Consider the following 14,487-nt stretch of genomic DNA (forward strand, 5'->3'; position numbering starts at 1 on the left):
TTTTTATAAGGCATCGTTGGGCGTGATCATGTATACATTAAGAATTCTCGAAATCACATATTCATTATTTGCTTATATGTGGATGATACGCTTATAATGAGTAATAACATTGCCAACATAAATGCGACTAAGTGCATGCTAACTAGCAAGTTTGATATGAAAGACTTGAGAGTTGCCGATTTAATCTTAGCTATTAAGATCCATAAGACCCCACAAGATTTTGTTATCGCAATCTCATTGCATTAAAATAATACTTGATAAGTTTAAGTACTTAGATTTCAAAGGTGCAAAGACTCCAATTGACGTGAATCTTGTATTTGGAAAGAATAAAGGCCAAAATATATCTCAATTGGATTATGCTCGTGTTTTGGGATGTTTAATATATATTATAAATTATACATGACCAGGTATAACTTGTCTATAGGTAAATTTAGTCGATACACGAGTAATCCAGGTTAATCCCATTTGATGGCAATACAATGAGTTTTGGGATATTTAAAATAAACCAAAGACTCTGCTTTGCACTACATTAAGTATCCTGCGGTGATTAAGGGATATTGTGATGCAATCTGGATCACTGGTTCAACTGATTTTAAATCCACAAGTGGATATATATTCACTATTGGTGGAGAAGAGATGTCTTAAAAATCATCTAGACAAACTTGTATTGCTCTCTCTACAATGGAGGTTGGGTTCATAGCCTTTGATAAAGCAAGTGAAGAAGTCGAATAGCTCTGAGATTTCTTGAAAGATATTCCATTTTGGCCCAAATTATTGGTGCCAATATGCATACATTGCAATTGGAAAGGACGGGAACATTATGTATAAAAAAATCTCGTCATATACGACGAAGACATAAAACCATTAGCCAACTACTCTCTAGTGGAATTATCATAATTAACTATGTGAAGTCAAGTGATAATGTGTCAGGTCCACTTACAAAAGGCATAACTAGCGAGGTAGTTGAAAAATCATCGTGGGATGCGACTACGGCCGAGGACAAGTCTGTGGCGGTAACTCTACCTAAAAGACTGGAGGTCCCAAGATCTAGGTTCAAGGAAATTAAATAATGACTGTTCAACATTGTCAAATAAAATAATTTAGTCCATTCTCGTGATGAGATAATTGTCACGACCCAATTTCCATTATAGGTCTTGATGGCACCCAACATCGTTGTTAGGAAAGTCAACCCTAATCAACTAGTGAGTTCTCATTCTTTTAAATAATCATTCTCGACATTTAATTGACTTAAATTCAAAACAATCGACAATTAACAAATAAAAAAAAGGTGACTAAATCGGGAAAGACTAAAGGGATCATAACAATATGGATACAACCCAAAAATAATAGTCTACTAATGTGTGTGCCAGGAACTAGTGTCACAAGTACAAAGGCAACTAGTAGAATGTACAAAAGAATATAACTATCCTACTGCCTGGAATAGAATAGACAGTAATAATAAAAGGAGAGACTCTGGCATGCTGCTAAATGGCTCAGAAGGGGCAGCTCACCGTAAAATCTCGATCAAATATCAGGGATAAGCGCCGGCTGGGTAGCTAGATGCACCTGCCTCAGATCCTGTACAATTATGTACAGAAGCGTAGTATGAGTACATAAACAATATGTACCCAGTAAGTATCCAGTCTAACCTCGAATAAGTAGTGACGAGGGGTCGACTTGACACTTACTAAGGTCAATAATAATATAATTTAAGTGTTACGCTAAGCATAAATAGCATGAATAATAATGACAGTTTAAGATCATGGAGAAGTAAGATATTCTTTCATAAATAACATGTCAAGTTTCGGTCATATCACGTAACACTTACATTTCAAGCATTTAAGCAGTGTAAATCACGGAAAAATTCCAAATATAACATGCGCACATTATGCGAAGTCATACGACCCGGTCCAATATAATATTAAACTATGCACTGCCAGAGGGTCGAATGGCGCGAACTATAGATGCATTTATTTACTACCGAGGCGATCGACCCAATCCACAAATAGCAATATATTATCAAGTAAGCACACATTGCCCATTTATAGTCAAATAATTCATACAAGTTCTCGAGTAAGTGAGTATAGCCGTCTATATTATTTACCAAATTTCTAGCATGACCTTAGTAATTTTAGTAGCAAGCAAGGATGCAACATTTGCAAGTATAGCATGATACAGGTCCTAAACTACCCAGACAATTAGCATAATAGTAGCTACATACGGACTCTCGTCACCACGTATATACGTAGCCCCCATAGATAGTCACATACATTTATTTAATTCACTCATGGGGTTAATTACCTCTTACAAGGTTAGAAAGGAGACTTAGCTTGTCCCAAAGCTTACTTCTGAATTCAAGAATGCACTCAAACCCGCAAATCAGAGCCAAACGATCCAAACAAATGGCGTAAGAACTAGTTAATACATGTTCAAGAGTTTATACTCTAACCATTAAAGTAGTTTTCCAACCCTAAATGCAAGGTTACTAATATTTATCTCCGGGCCCACGTGCCCAGATTCCAAAAAAATTCGAAGAAAGTTGTTACCTTTAACCTAAAGATCAAGAATATATGATTTTTACTTCATTCCATAATGAATTTCGTGGTTAAATCTTGTTTTTATTAAAACCCTAGGTTTTACTCTAATTCCATAATTTTCACTAATATTTATGTGTTAATCTACCCAAAAACCAAGTATTTAACTCACATATAATAGAAATTACTTACTTCCAAAAGCTTGGTAAAAAAACCCCTCTCAAGAGCTCTAAAATTGCCCAACAATAGAGTGGAAATGAGCCAAAATGGCTAACTCCCATAATAAATGAAGGTCACTGCCTTCAGTGATTTCTGCATCTGCAGTCCTGGGCCGCACCTGCACCCATCGCATCTGCGGAAAGTGGTCCACTTCTGCGTAATTTCACTAGGCCAGTTGGGCTGCTTCTGCAAGGTCCAACCGCTTCTGCGGAGTGAGGACCGCTTCTGCGGTTTCTGGGCTGGCCACCCATGGCCGCATCTGCTATGGCTTAACCGCTTCTGCGGTCTCGCACCTGCGGTTATGACAGAAGCCTGGAGCTTCAGCTCCTTCTCACATTTTCAACTAAGCTCGAGCCTTGTTCGATTGACACTTGGGGCGCCCGGGGCCCACCCCGAACATACCGACAAGTTTGGAATGATAAAACGGACTCGCTCGAACCCTCAGAACACCGAAAACAACATTAAAACTAGGAATCACACCCTAAAACCAATTGATTCAAACTTATGAACCTTAAGTTCTTCAATTTACTTTCAATGTGACGAAACACACTTATACTACTCGGATTGACACCAAATTTTGCATGCAAGTCTTAAATGACATTATGGAACTATTCCTAGTCTCGGAATTCCGTTTAGACCTCGATATCACAAAAAATCCGCTCCAAACCAAATTTAAAGAACTTCAAAATCTTTAAGGAATCAACTTTCACTATTAGGCGCCAAAACGTTCCCGATCATCCAAAACCCGATCCGGACATATGTCCAAGTCTGAAATCATCATACGGGCCTGTTGGAACCTTCAAATCCCGATTCTGAGGTCATTTACTCGAAATATTGACCGAAGTCAAACTTGGCCTTTTAAGCCAACCTTAAGGAACTAAGTATTCCGATTTCAACTCAAACTCTTCCAAATCCCGAACCAACATCCCCGCAAGTCATAAATCAGTAAAAACAAGTGGGGTAAGTCTTATTTAGGGGAACGGGGTTCTAGAAAGCAAAATGACCAGTCGGGTCATTACATTCTACACTTCTTAAACAAACGTTCGTTTTTGAATAGGTTTAGATTCATACCTGAAGTGCTAAATAAGCGTGGATATCTGCTCCGCATGTCCTCCTCGGACTCCCAGGTTGCCTCCTCGACTGGTTGCCCCTCCCCCCATTAGACCTTTACCACAGAAATCTTCTTGGATCTCAACTAGCGATCCTGTCTATCAACAATGACAACTAGCTCTTCCTCGTAACCCAAGCTCTCATCTAGCTGAATAGTACTGAAGTCTAACACATGAGAAAAGTTAGCGTGATACTTCCGAAGCATAGACACGTGAAAAATCGGATGAACTCCCAATAAGCTAGGGGGTAAAGCAAGCTCATAATCAACCTCCCCAACTCGCCTCAACACCTCAAATGGGCCTATAAACCTGGGGCTCAACTTGCCCTTCTTTCTGAATCTCATAATACCCTTCATCGGCGAGACTTTCAAGAGAACCTTCTAGCCGACCATGAATGATACCTCTTGTGCCTTCTGATCCGCATAACTCTTCTGTCTGGACTGAGCTGTGCGAAGTCTTTCCTGAATCAACTTTACCTTTTCCAAGGCATCTTTTACCAAATCTGTACCATACAACTTAGCCTCACCAGGTTCAAACCACCCGATAGGAGATCGACATCGATGACCATATAAAGCCTCAAATGGATCCATCTCGATGTTGGACAGATAACTGTTGTTGTAAGCAAACTAGACCAAAGGCAAGAACTGATCCCACTGCCCTCCAAAGTCAATCACACATGCTCTAAGAATGTCTTCCAGAATCTGAATTGTCCACTCCAATTGCTCATCGGTATATGGGTGAAATGTTGTGCTGAGCTCTACACGGGTCCCCAACTCACTTTGTATGGCTCTCTAGAAATGGGAAGTGAACTGAGGACCTCTATCTGATATGATGGAAAAAGCCACACCGTGCAACCGAACTATCTCGCGAATATAGATCTGAGCCAACCTCTCTGAAGTATAGGTAGTCACAACCGAAATGAAATGTGCCGACTTGGTCAACCTATTGACGGTGACCCAAACTGCATCAAACTTCCGCAATGTCCGCGGCAAACTAATTACGAAGTCCATAGTAATGTGCTCACATTCCACTTAGGTATAGGCATCTGCTGAAGTAGGCCACCTGGCCTCTAGTGCTCATACTTAACCTGCTGGCAATTCAAGCACCTAGCCACATACTCAACTATGTCTTTCTTCATCTGCCGCCACCAATAATGCTTCCTCAGGTCACGGTACATCTTCGTAGCACCTTGATGAATAGAATACTGTGAATAGTGTGCCTTCTCTAGAATCCTCTCTCTCAAGCCATCGACATTAGGAACACATAGGCGACCTTAGAGTCGCAGAACACCATCCTCGCCAATAGAAACCTCTTTGGCACTACCCTATAGTATCATCTCTCTGAGAACTGCCAAATGCAGATCATTGAACTGTCGAGCCTTGATCTGTCCCAATAATGAAGACTGAGCAACAACATATGCAAGGACTCGGCTAGGCTCTGAAATATCCAACCTCACATCTGTTAGCCAAGGACTGAATGTCCAAAGCTAGTGGCCTCTCCTTAGCTGAAATGAATGCCAAGCTACCCATACTCTCTGCTTTCCTACTTAAGGCATCCACAATCATATTTGCCTTGCCCCGATGATAAAGAATGGCGATGTCATAATCTTTTAGTAACTCAAGCAATCTACTACCTCAAACTTGAGATCTCTCTACTTAAACAAATGTTGTAAGTTGCGATGATCAGTATAAACCTCACATGATACCCCATACAGATAATGCCTCCATATCTTAAGAGTATGAACAATCGATGTTAACTCTAGATCATGCACAAGGTAATTCTTCTCATGAATCTTCAACTGATGTGAAGCATATGCAATAACTCGCCCTTCCTGTATCAATACACAACCCAAGCCAACGTGTGACGCATCGCAATATACCGTATACATCTCTGAACCGAAAGGCAACACTAGAATCGGTGTTGTAGTCAAAGTTGTCTTGAGCTTCTGAAAGCTCGCTTCACAATCATCGGACCATCGGAAAAGAGCACCCTTCTGGGTCAATCTAGTCAAAGGTGTCACACCTCTTTTTTCCTGAAGGGAATAGGGAGTTCTTCCAATTAAAGTGACATTATCGAAATGGGATTATTTATTTTATTCAGAGTTGCCACTTGGGATAACTATATGGTGTCCCAAGTCACCGGTTTATTTTAAATCCCAAATCGAGGAAGTTTGACTCCGTTTAAAGCCTGCGAAAACCAGAAGACCGGATGAGAAATTCTGTTAACCGGGGAGAAGGTGTTAGGCATTTTCAGATTTCGTGGTTTTAGCACAGTCGCTTTAATCATACTTGGCTTAGTCAATTTGTTAATTACGTATTTTAGAACCTATGTGCTTTTTACCCTTACATCTCTTAGTACTTGACTATTCGTAATTAAGGAATTAGCTTAAAATGAGTCACGCGTACGTGTACTCTTTTTATTTGGAACGTAAAAAATCATGTCACGCGTACGTGTACACAATTAATCACGCTTTATTAATTATCAAAATTATTTGGTCAAAGTCGTGCGAACGCATACCTCGAATTATTTTGAAAATCACAATTATGTCACGCGAACGTATACATAATCACGATAATTTATTTAGTAATACGTGCCTAATATACACGCCAAACACGAACGCCCTAAAGGTTTGCCTACCAAAATATGGTTGGCCTAAACATGTTACTACCGATTAAACTGACAAAGTAGGCTTTAAAACAATTATGGCTCAATTTCTTTTCAATTCACTCAAACCCATAAGGCACCGATAATGAATTTCAGTTCTCTCAAACAAACTACTTTCAATTTCAATTTTCTTCATAGTGGACATCTAATTAAGCATGAATTTAAAAAAAACGCACATACTGGCAGTGAGAATTTGTGAAATTGTGGTACTACTGAACAATCATGTTAATCTCCACTAACCCAAGCAATGAAATTTTGTTTCCAAATTAGACAATTTAAGTTTAAGATATCATAAATGAGAATGAAATTCGCATCAATCTATCACCCAAATACCAGATAAGATAAAGTCAATAAATATAAGGAAAGGATAGTGATGAACCTCAAGTAGATTAATTTTCCTTTGAATTTAGATCACTGAACAGACCCGTTAACAAAAACCACGTCAGAACCTCGATTCTGCCCGGAAACCTCAAACTACGACCTCAAACGACATCCACATCTCAATTTCGATACAACTCGGCAGAAACAGATTTCAGTTGTTTCAAAGAAACTAATGAAGAGGCTCATCCTTTTGGACTTTGAGCGCGATGGCGGAGATCTGGCATAAAGGGAGTAACACAACAATGTCTCTGGAGAAAGATCAGTCACATTAAGTAATTGGATAAAATTTTCTTACTTCTTTTTAGGAGATTGAAAAAAAAAGTGACATATAAGGAGGTTGTGTTATCAGGAAATGTAAGCTAGCGTTTAGCCATAGATCTCAAATTTAATTTGAAAAATTTGATTTGCGTGAAGTTTGGTTTGAAGATGAAAATGTATTTGGACATGATTTTTCAGAACATATTTCACTTTTTATTTGAAAAAACATGAAACATAACTTATACCCACAAGTTCTAAAAATTATCAAAAATACCCAACAGTACCAAACAAACAAACTTGATATCTTGTATATACAGAACCTTCATCAATAACATTCATTATCATTATCACAAACCATATTCCTGAAAAATTAGGATTTGTACTGTACATAACATGGTTTTCCGTGGCAAATGAATTCCCAAATATCTCATCCAGTAAGTCAAAATCTTTAAGCCCTTGGTATCTGTACTTGGAAATATAAACATTCTTCTCTTTCTTTTGCTGTAAATTTTTTTTGTAACAGAATGTTAGTTCAATATGCATATAGGTGGAATATATGTAACTTTTTCAATCTCCCAAACTTACATTCACATGATTCGCCCAAGTGTCAGATGGACAAGTAACTGTGTTAGTTATAGGGTCCCATCCGTACCCGGAGCAAGAATTAAGGAGCTCCTTGAAGGTTTTTGTCTCTCTCTTTAATCTTCCAACCTTGGACTTAATTTGCTCATCGTCAAACCTATCCACATTTCTAATTTTCATCAAAAACTCATCGTTAATTTCTGTCCAACGTGGACCACTGAGGGTAGAACCACTAAACCCGTGCTTCCTCGCATCATCATGTAGGACATTTATGAGGATTGACGTTTCATCATCTGTCCATTTATCAGCAGCAGCACCACGTGGTTTATCAATTGAACCACGCGGTTTATTTATTCTTTTTCGTTTCTACAATACAACAATAATAGGACAACATATCACATGTCTAACTTCATTTTAGTGCATAAAATCCAAAAACATACCTTAAACTATATGGAAGGCATACTAGCACAAGGAGAAGGATTAAAATTTAAAGTATGTTACCCTATTAACCGGTAGAGGCAGAGTCACAAAATTCTCGTCGGAAATCTCAAAACCAGCTTCAGGTATTATGAGCATTACAAAACTTTAAAAGCAAGGCCAAAACATTAGCTGCATCAGTCGAATGATACAAAAAAATAAAGCATAAAGATGCTATACAAAAGGGAAAGAAATTATTTTTTGAGTTGTGCCTGCTTCCAAAAATCCAAAGTGCATAACGTCATAAGCATCTGGGCTGAAAAGAGTAACTTTTCCATCCAACCCAAGACCCCAATTTCAACCAAACACAACTGAAAAAAAGAGAGAGAGAGAAATCTATCGTCATCACAAGCAAAGATTAGACAATGTAGGAGATGAGAGACTTCTGCATATACATGGGAGGGTTTACAAAACTGAAGAAAAACTCATACAAATCAAGCAAAACAAATATGAAGAAAATTCAAACAAAACTAGCGAAACAAATCCAAAGAAAATTCATACAAATCTGCAGAAAATTTAAACAAGTATTAACATATTTTAGCAAATTACCTTCAAATTTCTTATTTGTTGTGGATTGCAATTGATTGGCATAGAGAATTTGATGTGGAGTTCTCTTCCGTTTATAGAGCAAAAAGCAGATGCGTGAGTTTAATGAGAGGCAAGTGAGCCCATATGATTTAGTTGGGCGTAATAAATGTGGGCTCTTTTATAAAATATAAAAGTTTGGGGTAATATTTAGAATTTTAAAAACTGTAACTGTCATATTTTAGCCCAAAATCAGCTCAATAGTTGATTTTGTGATTTGGGATTTGGTCAAAATATGAGCAAAATTTAAGGCAAACCATGAGTTTTGAAAATAAATCCCAAATTTATTTTGGCAAAAGTCAATGGGTTCTAAGAATGAGAACAAGGAAAAGAAAATTGAAGAAAGTGAATGGTTGGATTGCTCTTCGTTTTCCAGTCCTCTGTCCGTTCCTACTCCTTTATATGTGTGTGTGTTTTTTTTTTTTCTTTTTTTGTGTTTCACCCCCCCCCCCCCTCTTTATTTGTGAAGTGTCAATTATATATAGATATATGTGTATTGTAGTAATTGATGTAATGAAGTAGTGTGCTGAGTGGGGGAAGTATGGAAAGGGACGCGAGGGAGTTAGAATTGTGGGGAGAAGAGACCTAAGGGAAAGGGGAGTTATAGCCAAAAATGGGGAAGTTAAGGGATTAGGGTTGTTCATCTTTGTTAAGGTGGGAATCGGACATTTTTTATTTTTACCAAACTTTAGTAAGTTTCGTTCATTTTTTTTTTTGTATTTTATTTTAATAAAGGAATTAAATTATGAAGATAAGAAGATAAACTAACATTTCCTATAATATAAGAAAACTAAATATTTACATGTACTTTAAATGATACAAAAAAAAAAGATTCTATAGCTTACTTATCAAAAAATTAATTAAAAGAAACTAAATATTTTCTTATAAATTTTCTTTCTCTTGTAAATAGAAATAAAACTTGTATTCTAAGTATATGAACATTTTTTTTGTAATTTTTAATTTAATTTTTTTCAAACAAAACCTATTATAAGAAAGATAAAAGTTTATAATATCAACATTTGACCTAAAAGAAATACTTATATTAAAATAGTATAGAATTCGGGTGTGGTCAAAAATTAGTTGTTCACAAAAGGTGTTGCAATGGATGAAAATCCTTGCACGAATTAGCGATAATAACCTGCTAACTCCAAGAAACTTCTGATCTCAGTCACTGAAGTAGGACGTGGCCAACTCTGAACTTCCTCAATCTTCTTGGGATTCACCTTAATACCCTCTCCTGATACGACATGCCCCAAGAATGCTACTGACTCTAGCCAAAACTCACACATGGAGAACTTGGCATATAGCTTCTGCTCTCGCAATGTTTGAAGCACTACTCAAATGCTACTCGTGCTCCCCGATAACTAGAGATTCTAGCCTATCTTATACTCCTTTTTGCTTAGGTTTTGGATAAAAAATGTGTAGAAGTAATCCCAAAACTAACTTATTATGCTTGTTTGCATTGTTTGGTCAAAATGAGATAAGAAAGTCCTAACTAGCTCATAAAAGAGTGAAACATGCACAAGTCCAAAGCTGAGCTAAAAGCGCTGACAGCAAAAAAATAGTGCAGCTGCGAAAGTTAAACCGCTGAGGCGACCATATTCACGCTCTCAGCGGATTGAGGTTCAGAGAAGGCATTTTTAGGCTCAGCAGACACTGTTGCCCGCGGTGAAATTCCACAGAAGCGGAATTATTGACGCGGTTGCGGTCTATGTTCCGCTGAGGGCGAAAGTTAGAATCAGAGGACTGGAGATTTGGGCTCAAATGAAAAGCGCGGTCCACGAACATATTTTGCGGCCGCGGTTGAAGACTACGCTGAGGTGGTTGATTTTTCGCTCCCAGCTAAATCAAGTCCAAACCAAGCTTAGAAGAGAAGAAACGCGGTCCGCGCTTGCTTTTGCACGATCACGAAAGTCCCAGCGCTGAGGCACTCAATTTTACGCTGTCAGCGGAACCTCCGTATGGGCATTTTTGTTCAGTAGTTTCAGTTGTATATAAATAGATCTTTTCAGATTTTTAGGGTATTTGTTGTTTTATAGAGCACGTGAACAGTCGCTTTTTGCTTTTTAGAGTAATTTTAGAACATCTTTAGCAATTAATCTTAGATTTTACTCTTGTAATTACTTTTTATGGCTTATATTTCATCTCCATCTTTGATTTCATCCTTGATTATGAGTAGCTAAACCCATTAGCTATGGTTGTGACCCAGCCCTAGTGTGGTTATTTAATGGGTTTTCTATTTTAGGGCTTAATTATTTATAGGTTAGTGATATTAGCTTATTTCATGCTTTAATTGAAGAATTGGTAGTTGCAAACACTAATTTATGCCTTTATGACTTAGACTCTTCTTGAGAAAGAGGGTCTAAGTCTAGGAAATTCAGGCTAACAAGGAATTGTGGTGCACTTAAAGATTGATAATCTCAATTAAAGGGTTAAACCTAGAGATAGTAATACCTGACTTGAGCCAATTTTACTTGTATTGTTTGAACACCCAATTGGGCTTGAGAAAGCCAATTAGGGCAAAGTTACTCAAACTACCAAGTGGTGTAGAGTGAGTAATTATGTGTAATGATTATATCGGGACCTCAAATATAACAAGCTTGTCCTAAATTTTAGATCCTATTAGATACTCACCTAGGTGTAAGTCACTTTCCTAGTGCCTTTTATTACTTGAGAAAACCCTTACAAAAATATTGTACTTAGCTTATTTTCAGCATTCATTAGCATTAAAGTAGTATAGTAACAAACCCAAATATGTTTAGAAGTACAATTAAGAACAACGCATGTAGCTAGATTGGATAGAAACCCGATTCCAAACCAATATTAACTCTCTGTGGATTCGATCCCAACCTTTTGGGTAAAAGTTGCATCGACCACTCTTGCAATGTAGTGGCACATGGTTGGAGTCGATCACTCCCCCAGGCTACGTGAGTAGATCAAGATGTCATCAATAAAGACAATAACAAAGGAATCAATATAAGGTCTGAACACACTGTTCATCAAGTCCATAAACGCCGTCGGGGCATTAGTCAAGCCGAAGGACATTACTAGAAACTCATAATGGTCATATCTAGTACGGAAAGCAGTCTACGGGACATCTGAGTCCCGAATATTCAGCTGATGATACCCCGATCTCAAGTCGATCTCAGAGAACACCCTAGCACCCTGCAACTGGTCAAACAAATCATCAATGTGCAGCAACGGGTGTCACACCTCCTTTTTACATACCCGCGAGGGTACAAGGGAGTTTTTTCCAATTAAAGGACAATCGAAACGGGATTGGTTTAATTATTTCAGAGTCGCCACTTGGGAGATTTAGGGTGTCCCAAGTCACCAATTTTAATCTCGAATCGAGGAAAATAATGACTCTATATTATAGTCTGCATACCAGAAATCCGGATAAGGAATTCTGTTAACCCGGGAGAAGGTGTTAGGCATTCCCGAGTTCCGTGGTTCTAGCACGGTCGCTCAATTGTTATATTCGGCTTGATTATCTGATTTTATACAAGTATGAACTTATGTGCAAATTTTAACTTTTAACCGCTTTATTATTATTGTTTTTACAAGAATGTGAACATCGCTTAAAACACGTCTTTGGACTGCGTCACATGAAATGCACCCACAATCCGGAACGCATTTTATTTGATGTTTTGAGATTTGGATTTGGGTCGCATGAAATGCGCACCCGAGTTTAAGAAAGTAAATTATTAAACACGCGCCTAAAGAGACTATCGCGTCATTATTTTGCGGAGGCCGTGAAATTCGCTAAACGACCCTCCTGAAATCTAAGTAATTTTAAACAAGTATTTACTGAGGGCCCCGCAATTTGTATTTTTGTTTGTCGAGGCTCGTCTCATTCTATTTATTTAAAGGAATTTGCAACGTCATGGAAATGCATCTCAAACCACGTCACAATCAATGCACCCGTGATTAGAGACATATTTCGATTTCGTTGAGATTTGGATTTGGGTCACATAAATGTGCACCCGAGTTTAGGGAGATACATTATTAAGACGCGCCTAAAGCAACCAACGCATTATTATTTTCGGGGAGGGCCGTGAAATTTGTTAAACGACCCATCCCGGAATCTAAGTATTTAATACATATATTTTGTGAGGGCCCCGCAATTTGTCCCTTTTATTCGGCGAGGCTCGTCTCATTTTATTCTTTATTATTATTATTATTATTATTATTATTTTATTTTATTTTTTTAAAAGGATGCCATTTTTATGTCTTTAACAATACTAAAACTTACGGCCTCTTTACAACTAAAATCCCATGACTTGTTAGAAGTTTAATAAAAGGAGTTTAGTGAATGAGTGTTTCGGTAGTAGTAACAGCATGCACTAATACTATTTTTTCGAATGACCTAACCAAAGGAAAGGACGAACAGATTAACGTCAAACTTGTGTCATAGAACGACTAGTCCAACTTAATTAAACGACATCAAATAAACAAGAATAACATAACATGAAAATGAACCAAAATGCAGACAATGAAACATAGGCAGAAAATTTCCATACCAATTTTTATATTGCATCTCAAACATTCAACGTAAAGTTTATTTATCTAATACATCGAGGTTTACTGACCTTTGCACCTCGACAAACTCAAAACGACAAACACGATTCCGACGGAACTCAAGCCGGACCTCTCTGAACGAAGAACAACGACGGAACCTCGGACAGCACCTCGACGTACCGGACCTCGACGAATCAAAATCGACCTCGACGGAAAACAGAAAACTCGGCCAAGCAAGATCGCAGCAACCCACCGCTGCTCGGAGATGCAGCTATGACTACTTGGCACGCAGCAATAGCTGCTCGTCGGATTGAAAATGGCGGACTGGTTCTTGGCTACGGCGAAGGAGAAAAATGGTCGTGAGGCTGCTTGGTTCAGCAAGTGGTGATGGAGGTGGGAGTTGGTTGTGACGGGCTGTCGACGATGGAGATAGGAGGAGGAGGAAGGGTCGTAGGCAGTTTGGGTGGTTTGACGATGCTGAGGAAGCTGGTGGCGACGTGAGGAGATGGTGGTTGACGATGGTTATGGCGGAGAGGGAGCTGGGGAAGGTGACGGGGTGGTCTTTGGGTTTGTTAGGTTTTTGCGTTGGGGGGGGGGGTAGGGACGGAGTGGTGTTTTTGGTGTTGGTTATGGTGGTTATGGCGTGAGGTGACGAGGAGGAGTCAGCTGGGGAGGGTTTTGGAGGTGGAAGGAGGGTGGTCGTTTGGTCGTGACTGGTGGTGGTCGCAAGGTGGGTTTGGACGTGGTGGTTCCGGCGTCGTTGGGTCGCTGGGTTTTTCTTCTTTTTTCCAGTAGGTTTTCTTACTTCCCTCTTTTGAAGAATACTTTCTTCTTTTGAAGAAGAAAGAGGAACAGTAGTTTTCTTCCCAAAAATTCAAAGTCCTCCTGGCACTTTTGCCTTTGTCCGTGTTTTGTACTGGGTTTTGCCCAGAAAAATGAGCCCACGCGTGGTGGGGTTCGAGGCATATGTCCCCCACGCGTGGTGGGGTTCCCCATGTGTCCTGGACACGGTTTATTATGGGCTAGGTCCGAAAATTAGGCCTAAAACCGGGTAGTTTGAACCCGAATATTATTCTTTTGCCCGGACCCGAGAAATAGGAACACGTTGCTTAACTAGTCCTATGTAAGCAAAATAACTACCAAAAATAAGACTAGTA

The 14,487-nt window shown here is 38.8% G+C and overlaps 1 protein-coding gene across 2 annotated transcripts; it reads right to left on the reverse strand.

The window, feature by feature from the left end:
- Nucleotides 1–7,417: 7,417 nt before the first annotated feature.
- On the reverse strand, nt 7,418–8,936 carry LOC104237980 (uncharacterized). Of its 2 annotated transcripts, XM_009792233.2 has the most exons (4): nt 8,774–8,877; nt 8,249–8,535; nt 7,751–8,113; nt 7,418–7,666 (listed from the first exon to the last, which is right to left on the reverse strand). In XM_009792233.2, the coding sequence occupies exons 2-4, from the start codon at nt 8,321–8,323 to the stop codon at nt 7,430–7,432; spliced, it is 675 nt and encodes a 224-aa protein (XP_009790535.1). In that variant the 5' UTR covers nt 8,324–8,535; nt 8,774–8,877; the 3' UTR covers nt 7,418–7,429. The 2 variants fall into 2 exon arrangements, with proteins under 2 accessions (XP_009790535.1, XP_009790536.1); XM_009792234.2 differs by lacking the exon at nt 8,249–8,535 and having other exon boundaries at nt 8,774–8,936.
- Nucleotides 8,937–14,487: the final 5,551 nt, after the last annotated feature.

The sequence above is a fragment of the Nicotiana sylvestris genome, chromosome 10 (genome assembly GCF_000393655.2).
Source record: "Nicotiana sylvestris chromosome 10, ASM39365v2, whole genome shotgun sequence".
Classification (NCBI taxonomy): Eukaryota; Viridiplantae; Streptophyta; class Magnoliopsida; order Solanales; family Solanaceae; genus Nicotiana; species Nicotiana sylvestris.

Excerpts from the sequence above, each read along its gene's own strand:
- LOC104237980 (XM_009792233.2), bottom strand. The coding sequence starts at position 8,323 with ATGCTCATAATACCTGAAGCTGGTTTTGAGATTTCCGACGAGAATTTT. Across the intron at positions 8,114-8,248 it reads TGCCTCTACCGGTTAATAGG|AAACGAAAAAGAATAAATAA; the intron begins GTAACATACTTT and ends GTTGTATTGTAG. Across the intron at positions 7,667-7,750 it reads CTTGGGCGAATCATGTGAAT|CAAAAGAAAGAGAAGAATGT; the intron begins GTAAGTTTGGGA and ends AAAAATTTACAG.